Source organism: Eutrigla gurnardus (genome assembly GCF_963514095.1).
Source record: "Eutrigla gurnardus genome assembly, chromosome: 5".
NCBI classification, from domain to species: Eukaryota; Metazoa; Chordata; class Actinopteri; order Perciformes; family Triglidae; genus Eutrigla; species Eutrigla gurnardus.
The window spans coordinates 22,333,488-22,351,112 of NC_139919.1; the positions used below are offsets into that span (position 1 = coordinate 22,333,488).

The 17,625-nt window shown below is 41.1% G+C and overlaps 1 protein-coding gene and 1 pseudogene across 8 annotated transcripts in view; both read right to left on the reverse strand.

The window, feature by feature from the left end:
* Positions 1–17,625, reverse strand: part of LOC311013230 (protocadherin alpha-C2-like) — a gene marked incomplete at its 5' end in the record, with an annotated part of 181,695 nt that overhangs the window by 111,466 nt on the left and 52,604 nt on the right. Inside the window, one exon of one of the 7 annotated variants that reach the window (XM_084009219.1) lies at positions 15,060–17,420. The exons of 3 other annotated variants lie outside the window; for them this stretch is intronic. In XM_084009219.1, coding sequence (XP_083865345.1) covers positions 15,060–17,420 — 2,361 coding nt within the window. Of the gene's footprint in view, positions 1–1,529; positions 3,891–4,715; positions 7,077–11,693; positions 13,857–15,059; positions 17,421–17,625 lie in introns of those variants that run through there. 3 more of the 7 variants (XM_084009225.1, XM_084009220.1, XM_084009218.1) reach the window with 3 other exon arrangements.
* LOC311013253 (protocadherin alpha-3 pseudogene) lies at positions 7,737–10,112 on the reverse strand (annotated as a pseudogene). The gene has a single exon. The product of its transcript is annotated as a protocadherin alpha-3 pseudogene (transcript).

Genomic DNA, 17,625 nt, shown 5'->3' on the forward strand with positions numbered 1-17,625 from the left:
CTTTTTTACGTATGGCAAGATACAGGATTGCGCCTAATGGTGATGACGACTCACTCTAGACACGCTATTTGCCATTATACCGACACCATGTGATCCAGAACGTTATTGCAACCCTCTTCGACCAAAAATATAGTACCGTGAAAAGTGCATACAACAACAAACACACTGGGAAAGAGACAATTAGATAATATATTAAGCATTCGAATCAAGGTTTCCTTTTCAAAATGCGACCATTTCGAATAATATACAACTAACTCCTCATTCATGTGACATTTCAAGAGAAATTACTGCGCTTAAATAAAAGAAAAAACAACTTCAGCACCACGGACAGCGACACACCCTCCTAGAATCAGAGGCGCCCGAATAGATTATTGAACGTTATTGAAACCTGCATTAAAATTGTATACCCTAAAATATCCAACGACAAGAAGACAGTGTTAATGTGTTTGTAAAATCAGATGGAGGTTGGTGTCATCTACATGAGATGGAGATGCTGCTTTTTAAACATCATGAAGGATATATTTGTTCGAAAAGGCATTTGACTTTACTTCGTTCATGGTTCTAAAATGTCACCACTATGGATTCCACATTAATAGCCACGATGCAAGTGGGTCAACTATATCATTATAGCACTTAAAATTAAGCATCACAGGATTAAAATACTATTCAGTGAATGGTGCTACAATGTATTCAAGGGCACCACTGAGAGCAAAGTAAAACTTTTAGAGCCAAATACATGCCAAAGTGTATTATATGGTCCAATGTAATTTAATGTACTTACATGTGTGTATTCAGTTACTGTGACACTCCTACATATATTTAAAAAAATGAAAGGACATGAATGTAACGTAATATTGTGATTATACATGTATCTTATATCTCAAAATATCTCCATTTTCACTGTTTATATTTAGAAATGAAGCCAATTTATTTCCTTCTCTTCCATCTCTGAGAATATGATATGATATAAGTGCATTGTCATTCTCATCATGATCAAACGCTTTAACAGAAAACGTTATTCAACGTTATGTTTTAAGGATAAGCTAAGAGGAAAAGACTGTAGTTACTGGAATAAACGAAACAAAAATGAAGTGAACCAAAGGCTTATCCACAGTTAGCTTAAATTATGCATTTCCAGTTTATGACCTACTATGACAGAACCAGCCAGAAATAGACACATTAAAGTTTAAATTATAAATAGTCAAGGCTGGTCAATGCGCTGTTGCAAAGTTATCAGAGGTCTGAAAGAAGTCAGATGTGATCATATACTAAACAAACACATGTAGCATAGAGACAATCATTTTCTTTAAAAAAGGAAAGAGTGTTCTCAAAAGCAACTGTTTTCTTGACCACAAGAAAGCAAAGCTCTTCTTATCATAATAACTACTTTGACCCAGATTTCACAACATTCCACAACTTCCTATTTTCCACCAACACAAGTTAATCTGTTTCAGTTGTTCCACTTCTTGGGACCAATCTAATTTTTAAGTAAAAAAGGATGACATAGCAAGCTTTTTTTTTTCTCTTACCTCTCCAGATGCCAGTCTCCTGTCAGGGAGCACTAGTGTGTTTGCATGGCTGCCCGGGACTATAGTAGATCCTATACTCATTCTGGGTCCAACCAACATGTACCGCTTGTCTCCAGATCTGTACTGGATGCTGTGACACAGTGTCCCATCATAGTTTGGGTCTTGTAAGTACTTTGATGTGTAGTCTGGGGATGATTTAGAGCACTGCATTGCAATCAGCACGATGATACTGATGAGGAAAAGTGCTGAAACTGAGCCCAAAGTTATCATCAGGTAAAAAGTCACGTTATTGTCCTCCTCCACATTTGCTGAACTTTTAACATCAGAAGCAGCAAACGCCTCTTTGGGCTCCACGAGTTTGACAACCACAGTAGCTGTTGCTGAGAGTGAAACGTTGCCGTTGTCTTTCACCAGTATGACCAGTTTCTGCTCAGCCTCGTCTGTCTCTGTGAATGAGCGAAGTGTTCTGATCTGTCCTGTATAGCGGTCCAAAGCAAAGAGACTGTGGTCAGTAACTTCCTGCAGTGAAAACAGCAACCAGCCGTTATATCCTATATCAGCGTCATAGGCTCTGACTTTAGTCACCAAGTGTCCTGCGTTCACGTTGCGGGGAATCTCCTCCACACCTTCAGCAGAACCGTTAGAGCTGACTGGATACAGGATGACTGGAGCGTTATCGTTCTGATCCAGAATGAACACGTTCACTGTGACGTTGCTGCTTAGTGACGGAGATCCAGAATCTGTGGCAACAACGTGGAACTGGAACGTTTTCACTGTTTCAAAGTCAAAACTTTTCAGCGCAAAAATATCTCCATTTTCAGTATTTATGTTAAGAATTGAAGTTACTTTATTATCTTCCCTTCCATCTCTGACAATATGATAGGATATAAGTGCATTGTCATTCTCATCGTGATCAAAAGCTTTAACAGAAAACACAGCAGGTCTGGGATCGTTACCCTCTGTCACATAGAAAGTATATGGACTCAGTGAAAACTCTGGCCTATTGTCATTAACATCTGTTACAACAACATGTATTGTCTTCTCAGACGACAACGAAGGCTGTCCAGCATCTTTTGCAGCTACTTTTATAATGTATTCTGACTGTTTCTCTCGGTCTAGAGGGGATTTAGTTAATAATGCATACATTTTGTCTTGTAAAGAAGGTGATAAAGTGAAGGGAGCATCATCATTTACAGAGCAAATAACTTTTCCATTGAGACCAGAGTCCAAGTCGTGTACACTGATAAGGGCAACTGTAGTTCCAGGTCTGGAATCTTCAGGGATGTGGCTTGAAAATGAAGTAACTTCAATCTCAGGTGCGTTATCATTCACGTCAACTATCTTGATAATTACACTTTTCTGTGTAGCCAGAGGAGGCAGACCTTTATCTGATGCTTGAATTTCAATCTCATATTTGTCCTTCTCCTCATAGTCTATAGATCCTTTCACAATCACTTCACCTGTTGATTGATTGATATCGAAAAGCTTTAATAATTTGTGACTCACACTATTGCTGAATGAATAAACTACCTCTCCGTTTGGTCCATAATCTAAATCAGTAGCATTAACTTGTATGACTGTTTTTCCGACTGGAGCATTTTCATCAAGCATCACAGAATAAACATCTTGACTAAAAACAGGGGCGTTATCATTAACATCTAAAACATTGACGAGAATTTTCATGTCGCCAGATTTCGGAGGTTTCCCTCCATCCACTGCTGTCAGCACTAATGAATGGCTTCCTGCTGCCTCTCTATCCAAAGCTTTTTGTACAATTAATACAGGTATTTTGCCATCGTCTCCCTTATCCTTAACTTCCAAACGGAAGTGATCATTAGGGCTGAGTTTATAATGTTGAACAGAGAAAGGACCACCGTCCGGATCTTGTGCGGCTTGGAGCGGAATACGTACTCCCGGCAAGACTGATTCTGAAGTCTCCAGCGTTTTCTCTTCCTCTGGGAAACTGGGTGCATGGTCATTTATATCCAGAACTTCCACTCCGACATAGTGCACCTCCAGCGGATTTTCCAGTACAGTTTTCAGATTGATCAAACATAAACTGCTTCGCTCGCACACCTCCTCTCTGTCAACCGTCCGGCTTACGTACAGGATGCCGTCATTCTGATCTACGTGGAAACGGGGTTCCATAGCGCTAGAAACAATCCGATACTTCCTGTCTTTCAATTTGCTTTTGTCTAATCCCAGATCCTTTGCTATATTCCCGACCACTGTTCCTTCTTTAACCTCCTCGGAGATTGAATAGCGTAATTGCGCCGAGGCTACGCTCCACAAAAGCGCAGCAACCACGCAGCCGACCCACCGTCTTCTCGCCCTTTTTGCCTCGCATCCTCTTTGTTCCATGATGAAAATAAAACTGTTACGGATTCCTCAGGGGATTAATAAACGTGTTGTAAGAAATTAATCCCACATATTCCGGTATGCAAAAGCCCACTCCTTTTTTAAGAATTGTTAAAACACTGGTAGACACATAAACGCAAGCGATGCTGTCACGATCGCACTGCGAGCGCTATGAAGAGGTGGAACCAGAATGCAGTGACGACAAGATAAAGCTGTTATTTCACTCGCACACTGACACCATGCGATCTCGTTGCTCACTACACGGAAATCAAAGTTTCTAAAGTTATTTCAGTTCCAGCATGAGATGCCTCTTCAGCTGATTTAACAAGCAAAACATATACTTCTAAATGAAGATGGAGACATCAAATCCTCCCAGAGTGGGCTAGCACCATGGACAGCGAATTTAGCTGGTTTTATATGTGTAACTTTTGAGTACATCACAGAAGCTCAAATAATAGTTCAGAAGATACCACGCAAAGTATTAATCAACAAATCAATGAAACAGTATTGTGTTATACTAGTATTACTTTTTCAGAAAATAGTGTAAAATAGGGAGCTCATAAAACAACATTGCATATACGTCCACCTATATCAACTGCTGTTGTTTATACATTTCTTATGACTCTTTTTATGAGGACGAACGATGATTCAAATTCCAGCTGAAACCCCACGGGTCCCAGTCATGTACCCTACTTCTCAAAACGATGCCAAACAAACCATGAACATGCAGTATATGCAGTTGATGATACGCTGAACTAATTCATGAAAAATATACAAATAATGCTGCCAGAGGAAACAAGCCAGGGTTTTCACAAAAAAATACCTTACCTCTCCAGATGCCAGTCTCCTGTCAGGGAGCACTAGTGTGTTTGCATGGCTGCCCGGGACTATAGTAGATCCTATACTCATTCTGGGTCCAACCAACATGTACCGCTTGTCTCCAGATCTGTACTGGATGCTGTGACACAGTGTCCCGTCATAGTTTGGGTCTTGTAAGTACTTTGATGTGTAGTCTGTGGATGATTTAGAGCACTGCATTGCAATCAGCACGATGATGCTGATGAGGAAAAGTGCTGAAACTGAGCCCAAAGTTATCATCAGGTAAAAAGTCACGTTATTGTCCTCCTCCACATTTGCTGAACTTTTAACATCAGAAGCAGCAAACGCCTCTTTGGGCTCCACGAGTTTGACAACCACAGTAGCTGTTGCTGAGAGTGAAACGTTGCCGTTGTCTTTCACCAGTATGACCAGTTTCTGCTCAGCCTCGTCTGTCTCTGTGAATGAGCGAAGTGTTCTGATCTGTCCTGTATAGCGGTCCAAAGCAAAGAGACTGTGGTCAGTAACTTCCTGCAGTGAAAACAGCAACCAGCCGTTATATCCTATATCAGCGTCATAGGCTCTGACTTTAGTCACCAAGTGTCCTGCGTTCACGTTGCGGGGAATCTCCTCCACACCTTCAGCAGAACCGTTAGAGCTGACTGGATACAGGATGACTGGAGCGTTATCGTTCTGATCCAGAATGAACACGTTCACTGTGACGTTGCTGCTTAGTGACGGTGATCCAGAATCTGTGGCAACAACGTGGAACTGGAACGTTTTCAGTGTTTCAAAGTCAAAACTTTTTAGAGCCAAAATATCTCCATTTTCAGAGTTTATATTTAAAAAGGAAGCCCATTTATTTGTGTCGCTTCCATCTCTGAGAATATGATAGGATATAAGTGCGTTCTCATTCTCATCACGATCAAAAGCTTTAACAGAAAACACTGAGGCTCCTGGTTTGTTGCCCTCTGTCACATAGAAAGTATATGGACTCTGTGAAAACTCTGGACTGTTGTCATTCACATCTGACACTACAACGCTTATGGTCTTTTCAGATGATAATGGAGGTTGACCGGCATCTTTTGCAGAAATTGTTAGATCATATTGTGACAGTTTCTCTCTATCTAGAGGAGATTTGGTTACTAATGAATACATTTTGTCTTGTAAGGAAGGCAACAATGTAAAGGGAACATCCTCACCTATGGAGCAAATAACTTTTCCATTGAGACCAGAGTCCAAGTCATTTACACTAATATGAGCAACTGTCGTTCCAGGTCTGGAATCTTCAGGGATGGAACTTGAAAATGAAGTAACTTCAATCTCAGGTACGTTATCATTCACATCAACTATCTTGATGATTACACTTTTCTCTGTGGTTAGCGGAGCCAGACCTTTATCTGATGCTTCGATTTCAATTTCATACTCGTCCCTTTGCTCATAGTCTATAAGTCCTTTGACAGTTATCTCACCTGTTGATTGGTTGATATCAAAAAGTGTGAATACAGAATTACTCACACTGTTACCAAACGAGTAATACACCTCTCCATTCTGACCTTCATCCAGATCAGTTGCATTCACTTGTACAACAGTGGTGCCTACTGGTGCATTTTCAAAGAGTGTAACAGAATAAACATCCTTAGAGAAAATGGGTGTGTTATCATTTACATCCAAAACTTTTACCAGAATATTCATCTCGCCAGATTTCGGGGGTTTCCCCCCATCCACTGCAGTCAGCACTAAGGATGTCATTCCTGCTGCTTCTCTATCCAACGATTTTTGCAAAACTAATATTGGTATTTTACCATCTTCTCCTTTATCCTTAACTTCCAAACGGAAATGATCGTTTGGGCTCAGTTTGTATTGCTGCACGGAGAACGCACCACTGTCTCGATCCCGTGAGGCTTTTAACTGAAATCGGGCTCCGGGCAGCACGGATTCTGAAATCTCTAACCGTTTCTCCTCCTCTGGGAAACTGGGAGAATGGTCATTTATATCCAGCACCTCCACCCCTACGTAGTGCACCTCCAGTGGGTTTTCGAGCACGGTTTTCAGATTTAATAAACACGTACTGCTCTGCGCGCACACCTCTTCTCTGTCAATCTTCCGTCTTACGTACAAGACACCATCATTCTGGTTTACATGGAAAAGGGGATCGGCATTACTAGAAACAACCCGATACTTCCTGTCTTTCAGTGTGCTTTTATCTATTCCCAGATCTTTTGCTATATTTCCAACCACAGTTCCTTCGTTAACTTCCTCGGAGACTGAATATCGTATCTGCGCCGTTGCCACGCTGCACAAAAGCAAAGTAACCACGCAGCCGACCAAACGTCCTCTCGCGCCTCGTCTCTTGTGTCTTCTTTGTTCCATGGTCCAACGGAAATCACCAGTAATTCCCCACAGAAACAAAAACTGTGTTGTAATGGTACAATCAAACTCGTCCAAGTGTGGAAATAGTCATATTCTCCTTAGAACGACAGACGTGATGGCGAATGGAGTCCTTCCTTTACAAGCCGCAGTAAGCTCAGAAACGACCGTGTTAATGTCGGACAAGAGGTGGAACCAAAATGCGCTGCGCGACACGCACATGCAGCGCTGACTTTACATTGTACTGACACCATGCGATCTATATTCTCACTACAGAAAATCACAAGCCAGTAGAACTTTAGTTTAATGATCTTTATGTTTCGTTATTGCTTATATCTCGAAAAAAATGCCAAAACGATTGTGGTGAATGGAAATAGATGACGAGGCTGCTCTCTCTAAACAACAACAAAAAATAATAATAATTCTGCTTCATGCAACAACATATAACACCATTTCAAAATGATCAATGTTTACTCTAGTAATTTGTAGTTATGCTTTACTTTCTGGACAGTGAAGACTATTCTTATGAGTCCATTCTAAACATATGGCAAATACCATTAATATTGAACAATTTGCAGATGCTTTGATTATTAAATGTTTGCCTGATGAATTGATTCTAACCACTTATGCATTAATGTGAATGTTATTCTTTGGGGGAATAGTTTAAATATACCTTACCTCTCCAGATGCCAGTCTCCTGTCAGGGAGCACTAGTGTGTTTGCATGGCTGCCCGGGACTATAGTAGATCCTATACTCATTCTGGGTCCAACCAACATGTACCGCTTGTCTCCAGATCTGTACTGGATGCTGTGACACAGTGTCCCGTCATAGTTTGGGTCTTGTAAGTACTTTGATGTGTAGTCTGTGGATGATTTAGAGCACTGCATCGCAATCAGCACGATGATACTGATGAGGAAAAGTGCTGAAACTGAGCCCAAAGTTATCATCAGGTAAAAAGTCACGTTATTGTCCTCCTCCACATTTGCTGCACTTTTAACATCAGAAGCAGCAAACGCCTCTTTGGGCTCCACGAGTTTGACAACCACAGTAGCTGTTGCTGAGAGTGAAACGTTGCCGTTGTCTTTCACCAGTATGACCAGTTTCTGCTCAGCCTCGTCTGTCTCTGTGAATGAGCGAAGTGTTCTGATCTGTCCTGTATAGCGGTCCAAAGCAAAGAGACTGTGGTCAGTAACTTCCTGCAGTGAAAACAGCAACCAGCCGTTATATCCTATATCAGCGTCATAGGCTCTGACTTTAGTCACCAAGTGTCCTGCGTTCACGTTGCGGGGAATCTCCTCCACACCTTCAGCAGAACCGTTAGAGCTGACTGGATACAGGATGACTGGAGCGTTATCGTTCTGATCCAGAATGAACACGTTCACTGTGACGTTGCTGCTTAGTGACGGAGATCCAGAATCGGTGGCAACGACTTGGAACTTGAATGTTTTCAGTGTTTCAAAGTCAAAACGTTTAAGCGCCAAAATATCTCCATTTTCACTGTTTATATTTAGAAATGAAGCCAATTTATTTGTTTCGCTTCCATCTCTTAGAATATGATAGGATATAAGTGCATTGTCATTCTCATCGCGATCAAAAGCTTTAACAGAAAACACCGAGGCTCCTGGCTCATTAGCTTCTGTGACATAGAAAGTATATGGACTCTGTGAAAACTCTGGTCTGTTGTCATTCACATCTGACACTACAATGCTAATTGACTTCTCAGATGATAATGAAGGTTGACCGGCATCTTTTGCAGTTATTGTCAGGTCATATTGTGACTTTTTTTCTCTGTCCAGAGGGGATTTGGTCACTAATGAATACATTTTGTCTTTTAAGGAAGGGGATAAAACAAATGGAACATTTTCATTTACAGCACAAATAACTTTTCCATTGAGACCAGAGTCCAAGTCATTTACACTGATAAGTGCAACTGTAGTTCCAGGTCTAGAATCTTCAGGGATGTGGCTTGAAAATGACGTCACTTCAATCTCAGGTGTGTTATCATTAACGTCAACTATTTTGATAACCACACTTTTGTCAGTTGTAAGAGGAGCCAGACCTTTATCTGATGCTTCAATTTCAATTTCATATATGTCCTTCTCCTCATAATCTATTAAACCATTTACAGTTATCTCACCTGTTAATGGATTGATATCAAATAGGTTTAATATATTTTGATTCATACTGTTGCTAAATGAATAAATCACTTCTCCATTTGGTCCGTCATCTAAATCCGTTGCATTCACTTGAATGAATTTTGTGCCTACTGGGGAATTTTCATCGAGCAGCACAGAATAAACATCTTTGGAGAAAACAGGTGCGTTATCATTAATATCTAACACTTTAACTATAATATTCATCGTACCACTTTTCGGAGGTTTCCCTCCATCTAGTGCTGTCAGTACCAATGAGTGGCTTGCTGTAGTTTCTCTATCTAAAGGCTTTTGAACAACCAATATTGGTATTTTACCATAGTCGCCTTTATCCTTAACTTCCAAACGGAAGTGATCGTTATGACTGAGTTTATATTGCTGCACGGAGAAATGACCACTGTCTCGATCTCGGGCAGGTTTCAGCTGAATTCGTGCTCCGGGCAACACCGATTCCGAAATCTCCAACCGTTTATCTTCCTCTTGGAAAGTGGGGGAATGATCATTTATATCCAGCACCTCTACTTCGACATAGTGAATCTCCAGTGGGTTTTCTAGCACAGTCTTTAGATTTATCAAACACGTACTGCTCTGCGCACACACCTCTTCTCTGTCGATTTTTCGGCTCACGTACAGGATGCCATCGTTCTGATTTACTTGGAAAATAGGATCCGCGGTGCTAGAGACAACGCGGTACTTCCTGTCGTTCAGTGTGCTTCTATCTAATCCCAGATCTTTTGCTATATTTCCAACCGCAGTTCCTTCGGTAACTTCCTCGGAGATGGAGTATCTTGATTGCGCCGAGACCACGGTCCACACAAGCAACGCAACCACGCAGCCGACCAAACATCCCCTCGCCCTTCGGGGCTTGCAGCCTCTTTGTTCCATGGTTAAATCCGAAATCGCCAATAATCCATAACAAGAAAAAAATACTACGTTGTGAAAACAGAATACCGCTAATCCCTGTATGCAAATACAGTCCTCACTCCCGTTTTATGTGATCAGCGGCCAGCCAGAAATAGCCGGGCGTTCGGCAGAACAAGCGCAGAAAAGACTGTGCTAATATGGAAGTGAGGATGTTGTCAAGGGGGAACCAGAAAGCAATGACGAGAAGCTCGTTCAGTGCTGACTTTTTACATTATTCTGACACCATGCGACCAGACGTCTCACTGCAGGAAAGTCATAGGGTTTGTCGGACATTAGATTTATGTTTTTTTTTTTGCGTAACTACTGTGAATATCTGATCAAACGCAGTCGACTAATTTAATAGAGATGAGCAGGTTGCTCATTCTCAGTAAATTCTCAGTGAATATTATGTCTTTCATATGATAAAGCTATATGAATGAAATCCCCAATATTAAATTAATTCCATTTCCATACTTAATTTCGTGATTTTGTGTTTGTTATACTTTATGGACCCATTTTAGAAATTGAGATCAACCTCTTTCAGCACCATGGAGAGCGACGACCACTGTCTGCAACCCAAACTAACTATGGTGAAAGTATTACAATACACTTTCAAGTTTATTGTAAACTCCAGATATTTCATTTAGACCTTCTGCTTTATTTTACCCATTTCTCTGAGACACTTAATATAATATGTTTTCTATGGCTCCGTACTATGGCGTAGTGCCACTGCTGATGCAGCAGGTTCCTGTATCTGCTTATAAATTGCACAGGGAACAATAACTGTGACTAAAAGTTTATAGCATCCACTTTTTTAAATATATGGGGTATGGCCTGCAATAAATGGAAAATAGAAAACAGTGCACAAATCCAAAACTGTATAAAAGAGAAATGCTGATGTGGCGTTTCAAAGAAGTGACAAAATTCATGAATTCCTAAAGACTGATATAAAACCCAGGAGGCTCAGCTTCAACCTTTAAAAAAAACAGTATCATTGAAATGAAAAACAACAATAAAAACCCAAGGAACGGCCAACGGATGCAACGCTATACTTTGCAAAAACATAGCACAGCCAACAGCATACCGTGCAGTATTTGTGTCATAAGAAAGCAAATCATACTGTCAACCAACATGCCACAGTGTTCATAAAACTTTATAAAACTACATAAAATGTGCTTCATATGCTACTAATGTGAAATAAGGATTTACATTCACTGACAGCTGTTACTGCCAGTCCAGTACCACCATATTTCTTAATGTCAACCAATTATTTTGTATTATTTGCCAACAGAAAACAATCTCTTGAAAATGTACTTTCCACATAGGCGAGGGAAACGATTTAAAACATGGACAATAAGTGCTTCTGAGATACGTACATTCTCAGTAAGTCTGGATAAAAAAAAATTGGGTGTGAAATTGCTATTATTCTTCAATGAATAGAAAACTGTCTTTATATGTTGATTAAAACAAAATGTAGATTTCCTGAAAACATAGTGTTCAATATCTGCAAGATATTTTTGAAAATACAAAACAGAAATAAAATCTTTTTTAAAAGTGTCCTACCTCTCCAGATGTCAGTCTCCTGTCAGGGAGCACTAGTGTGTTGGCATGGCTGCCCGGGACTATAGTAGATCCTATACTCATTCTGGGTCCAACCAACATGTACCGCTTGTCTCCAGATCTGTACTGGATGCTGTGACACAGTGTCCCGTCATAGTTTGGGTCTTGTAAGTACTTTGATGTGTAGTCTGTGGATGATTTAGAGCACTGCATTGCAATCAGCACGATGATGCTGATGAGGAAAAGTGCTGAAACTGAGCCCAAAGTTATCATCAGGTAAAAAGTCACGTTATTGTCATCCTCCACATTTGCTGCACTTTTAACATCAGAAGCAGCAAACGCCTCTTTGGGCTCCACGAGTTTGACAACCACAGTAGCTGTTGCTGAGAGTGAAACGTTGCCGTTGTCTTTCACCAGTATGACCAGTTTCTGCTCAGCCTCGTCTGTCTCTGTGAATGAGCGAAGTGTTCTGATCTGTCCTGTATAGCGGTCCAAAGCAAAGAGACTGTGGTCAGTAACTTCCTGCAGTGAAAACAGCAACCAGCCGTTATATCCTATATCAGCGTCATAGGCTCTGACTTTAGTCACCAAGTGTCCTGCGTTCACGTTGCGGGGAATCTCCTCCACACCTTCAGCAGAACCGTTAGAGCTGACTGGATACAGGATGACTGGAGCGTTATCGTTCTGATCCAGAATGAACACGTTCACTGTGACGTTGCTGCTTAGTGACGGTGATCCAGAATCTGTGGCAACAACTTGGAACTGGAACGTTTTCAGTGTTTCAAAGTCAAAACTTTTTAGCGCCAAAATATCTCCATTTTCACTGTTAATATTTAGAAATGCAGCCAATTTATTTCTTTCGCTTCCATCTCTGAGAATATGATATGATATAAGTGCATTGTCATTCTCATCATGATCAAACGCTTTAACAGAAAACACTGAGGCTCCTGGCTCATTAGCTTCTGTGACATAGAAAGTATATGGACTCTGTGAAAACTCTGGACGGTTGTCATTAACATCTGACACTACAATGCTTATTGACTTTTCAGATGATAATGGAGGTTGACCGGCATCTTTTGCGGTTATTGTCAGATCATATTGTGACTGTTTCTCTCTGTCTAGAGGGGATTTAGTTACTAATGAAAACATTTTGTCTTGTAAAGTAGGTGATAAGGTAAATGGAACATCCTCACCTATGGAGCAAATAACATTTCCATTGAGACCAGAGTCCAAGTCGTGTACACTGATAAGGGCAACTGTAGTTCCAGGTCTGGAATCTTCAGGGATGTGGCTTGAAAATGACGTCACTTCAATCTCAGGTGCGTTGTCATTCACGTCAACTATTTTGATAATAACGCTTTTTTGTGTAGCCAGTGGAGCCAGACCTTTATCTGATGCTTGAATTTCAATCTCATATTTGTCCTTTTGCTCATAGTCTATTAAACCTTTCACAATTATTTCACCTGTTGATGAATTAATATCAAAAAGATTCAATAACCTAACATTCACAATACTGCTGAATGAATAAACTACCTCTCCGTTTGGTCCATAATCTAAATCAGTCGCATTAACTTGTACGACTGTTGTTCCTACTGGCGCATTTTCTTCGAGCATCACAGAATAAACATCTTGACTAAAAACAGGGGCGTTATCATTAATATCTAAAACGTTAACGAGAATAGTCATGTCGCCAGATTTCGGAGGTTTCCCTCCATCCAATGCCATCAGCACTAATGAATAGCTTCCTGCTGCCTCCCTATCCAAAGATTTCTTCACAATTAATACAGGTATTTTGCCATCGTCTCCCTTATCCTTAACTTCCAAACGGAAGTGATCGTTAGGGCTGAGTTTATAATGTTGAACAGAGAAAGGACCACCGTCTGGGTCTCGTGCGTGTTGCAGTGGAACACGTACTCCCGGCAAAACCGATTCTGAAATCTCCAACGTTTTCTCCTTCTCTGGGAAACTGGGAGAATGGTCATTTATATCCAGTACCTCCACCGCTACGTAGTGCACCTCCAGTGGGTTTTCGAGCACGGTTTTCAGATTTAATAAACACGTACTGCTTTGCGCGCACACCTCCTCTCTGTCAATCTTTCGACTCACATACAGGACGCCATCATTCTGATTTACATGGAAAAGGGGATCCATAGTACTAGAAACAATCCGATACTTTCTTTCTTTCAGTGAGCTTGTATCTAATCCCAGATCTTTTGCTACGTTTCCAACCACAGTTCCTTCGACAACTTCCTCGGAAACTGTATATCGTATTTGTGCCGAGGCTACGCTGCACAAAAGCAAAGCAGCCACGCAGCCGACCAAATATCCTCTCGCCATACGTCCATCGTGTCTTCTTTGTCTCATGGTTGAGCCCGACATCCGCAGTAATTCTTCACAATAGCGATAACTGTGATATAATGAGCGAATCCAGCTGTTCCGTGTTTTAAAATAATCATCCTCTTCTTACAAGAAAAGACATAACTGCAGATTGAGTATTTCCAAAGGCAGCAGTAAGCTGAAAAACGCCTGCGATGAAGTCGAGTTGGGGACTGAATAAAGAGGTGGAACCATAAGTCATGAATACACGCTCGTTTAATGCTTCGTTTTTCTATTACACTGACACCGTGTGATCGAAAGTCTTACTGCAGAAAGTCAAAACCCAGTAGCAGTTTTACTGAAGCTTAGATCGTTTGGTGTTTTTATCTCGAAAAACTTCCCACATCTCTGTGAATGAAAACGTTTTTTTTTTTAATCTGCTCACTGTCAACACAAAACATCCTTTCAATAAAGATACATAGGAAAGCCTCTCAAATTGTCAAAATGATTTCTTTTACCTCGTGAAATATTTTTCAAATCAAGTGGAATTGATTTAAATGCTGAAATACAGTCAGTGTGTGGTTGAATTTATTGTTTACAATTTATGATCACATAGGCAATCAGAGCCCACACGTTCAGCACCATGGACAGGGGCCACAACTAACTTTTCTTTTGTCCAAGTACATTTGGTGATATTATCATTCCATTTAAATATATTTGTGACATGTTGACCAAGCTGTTTGTCCCTTTATACTTCTGGACATATCTTATTCTGTGTTTTCCATGACGTGGGTATTAAACATATGCTGATGCAGCATATTTGTAATCAGTCTCGTCTGCTTCATAGTCCAACACATCACATCCAATCCAGATTAAGACAAAGGCATGGTCCATCAGCCTTTTTAAATATGCCCCAAAACGAAAACCGAGATAGAATCAAATAAATAAGTTCAATTAACGGTGATGTTATTCTAGTCCAGGTCCACTCATTGTAAAGAGAATGTTTCCTTAATACCACAACATGCACGCAAAAGAAACATTGGATTGCCTTACCTCTCCAGATGCCAGTCTCCTGTCAGGGAGCACTAGTGTGTTGGCATGGCTGCCCGGGACTATAGTAGATCCTATACTCATTCTGGGTCCAACCAACATGTACCGCTTGTCTCCAGACCTGTACTGGATGCTGTGACACAGTGTCCCGTCATAGTTTGGGTCTTGTAAGTACTTTGATGTGTAGTCTGTGGATGATTTAGAGCACTGCATTGCAATCAGCACGATGATACTGATGAGGAAAAGTGCTGAAACTGAGCCCAAAGTTATCATCAGGTAAAAAGTCACGTTATTGTCCTCCTCCACATTTGCTGAACTTTTAACATCAGAAGCAGCAAACGCCTCTTTGGGCTCCACGAGTTTGACAACCACAGTAGCTGTTGCTGAGAGTGAAACGTTGCCGTTGTCTTTCACCAGTATGACCAGTTTCTGCTCAGCCTCGTCTGTCTCTGTGAATGAGCGAAGTGTTCTGATCTGTCCTGTATAGCGGTCCAAAGCAAAGAGACTGTGGTCAGTAACTTCCTGCAGTGAAAACAGCAACCAGCCGTTATATCCTATATCAGCGTCATAGGCTCTGACTTTAGTCACCAAGTGTCCTGCGTTCACGTTGCGGGGAATCTCCTCCACACCTTCAGCAGAACCGTTAGAGCTGACTGGATACAGGATGACTGGAGCGTTATCGTTCTGATCCAGAATGAACACGTTCACTGTGACGTTGCTGCTTAGTGACGGAGATCCAGAATCTGTGGCAACAACTTGGAACTGGAACGTTTTCACTGTTTCAAAGTCAAAACTTTTTAGGGCCAAAATATCTCCATTTTCGCTATTTATGTTTAGAAATGATGTCACTTTATTATCTTTGCTTCCATCTCTGAGAATATGATATGATATAAGTGCATTGTCATTCTCATCATGATCAAAAGCTTTAACAGAAAACACTGAGGCTCCTGGTTTGTTGCCCTCTGTCACATAGAAAGTGTATGGGCTCAGTGAAAACTCTGGGCTGTTGTCATTCACATCTGACACTACAACGCTTATGGTCTTTTCAGATGATAATGGAGGTTGACCGGCATCTTTTGCAGAAATTGTTAGATCATATTGTGACAGTTTCTCTCTGTCTAGAGGAGATTTGGTTACTAATGAATACATTTTGTCTTGTAAGGAAGGCAACAATGTAAAGGGAACATCCTCACCTATGGAGCAAATAACTTTTCCATTGAGACCAGAGTCCAAGTCATTTACACTAATATGAGCAACTGTCGTTCCAGGTCTGGAATCTTCAGGAATGGAGCTTGAAAATGACGTCACTTCAATCTCAGGTGCGTTATCATTCACATCAACTATCTTGACAATAACGCTTTTTTCTGTAGCCAGAGGAGCCAGACCTTTATCTGATGCTTGAATTTCAATCTCATATTTGTCCTTTTGCTCATAGTCTATTAAATCTTTAACAGTGATCTCTCCTGTTGATTGATTTATTTCAAACAGTTCTAGTAGCCTTTGATTAATACTGTTAGTAAACGAGTAAACTACGTCTCCGTTCGGCCCGTCATCTAAATCAGTTGCATTCACTTGTATGACCGTTGTGCCCACTGGAGCATTTTCACGGAGCGTCACAGAATAGACATCTTTTGAGAAAACTGGTGCGTTATCATTAACATCTAAAACATTTACTAAAATGTTTATTTCGCCAGATTTGGGAGGTTTCCCTCCATCCAGTGCTGTCAGTACCAGTGAGTGTCTTCTTGTAGTTTCCCTGTCTAATGATTTTTGAACAATCAACACTGGTACTTTACCATCATCCCCTTTATCCTTAACTTCCAAACGGAAATGCTCGTTGTCGCTGAGTTTATAATTTTGCACGGAGAATTGGCCACTGTCTGGATCACGCGAGGCTTTTAGCTGAATACGCACTCCAGGTAATACGGATTCAGACATCTCCAACGTTGTCACTTTCTCTGGGAAACTGGGAGAGTGGTCGTTAATATCCATCACCTCCACTACTACATAATGCACCTCCAGTGGGTTTTCTAGCACGGTTTTTAGATTTATTAAACACGTCCTGCTCTGCGCGCAGACCTCTTCTCGGTCAATATTTCGATTCACATACAGGACGCCATCATTCTGATTAACATGGAATAGGGCATCCGCATTAGAAGAAACAATACGATACTTCCTTTCTTTTAGTGTGCTTTTATCTAATCCCAGATCTTTTGCTACGTTTCCAACCACAGTTCCTTCGTTTACTTCCTCGGAGACTGAATATCGCAAATGCGCCGAAGCCACGCTGCACAAAAGCGCAGCAACCACGCAGCCGACCAAACGTCCTCTCGTGCTTCGCCTCTCGTATCTTCTTTGTTCCATGGTTAAACCGAAAACATTAGAAATCCTTCACAAGGACAATAGCCTCGTTATAAAGACGGAATCCAGCACGATATGTACGTGGTCGTTCACTTCCCGTATATCCAGAAATGGAGGCAACCCGACCATCTACACAAAACAAGCGCAGAGACGATGACTGCCACTGTCGAAGTGAGGATAGACCAGGAGGTGGACCCAAACAGCAATG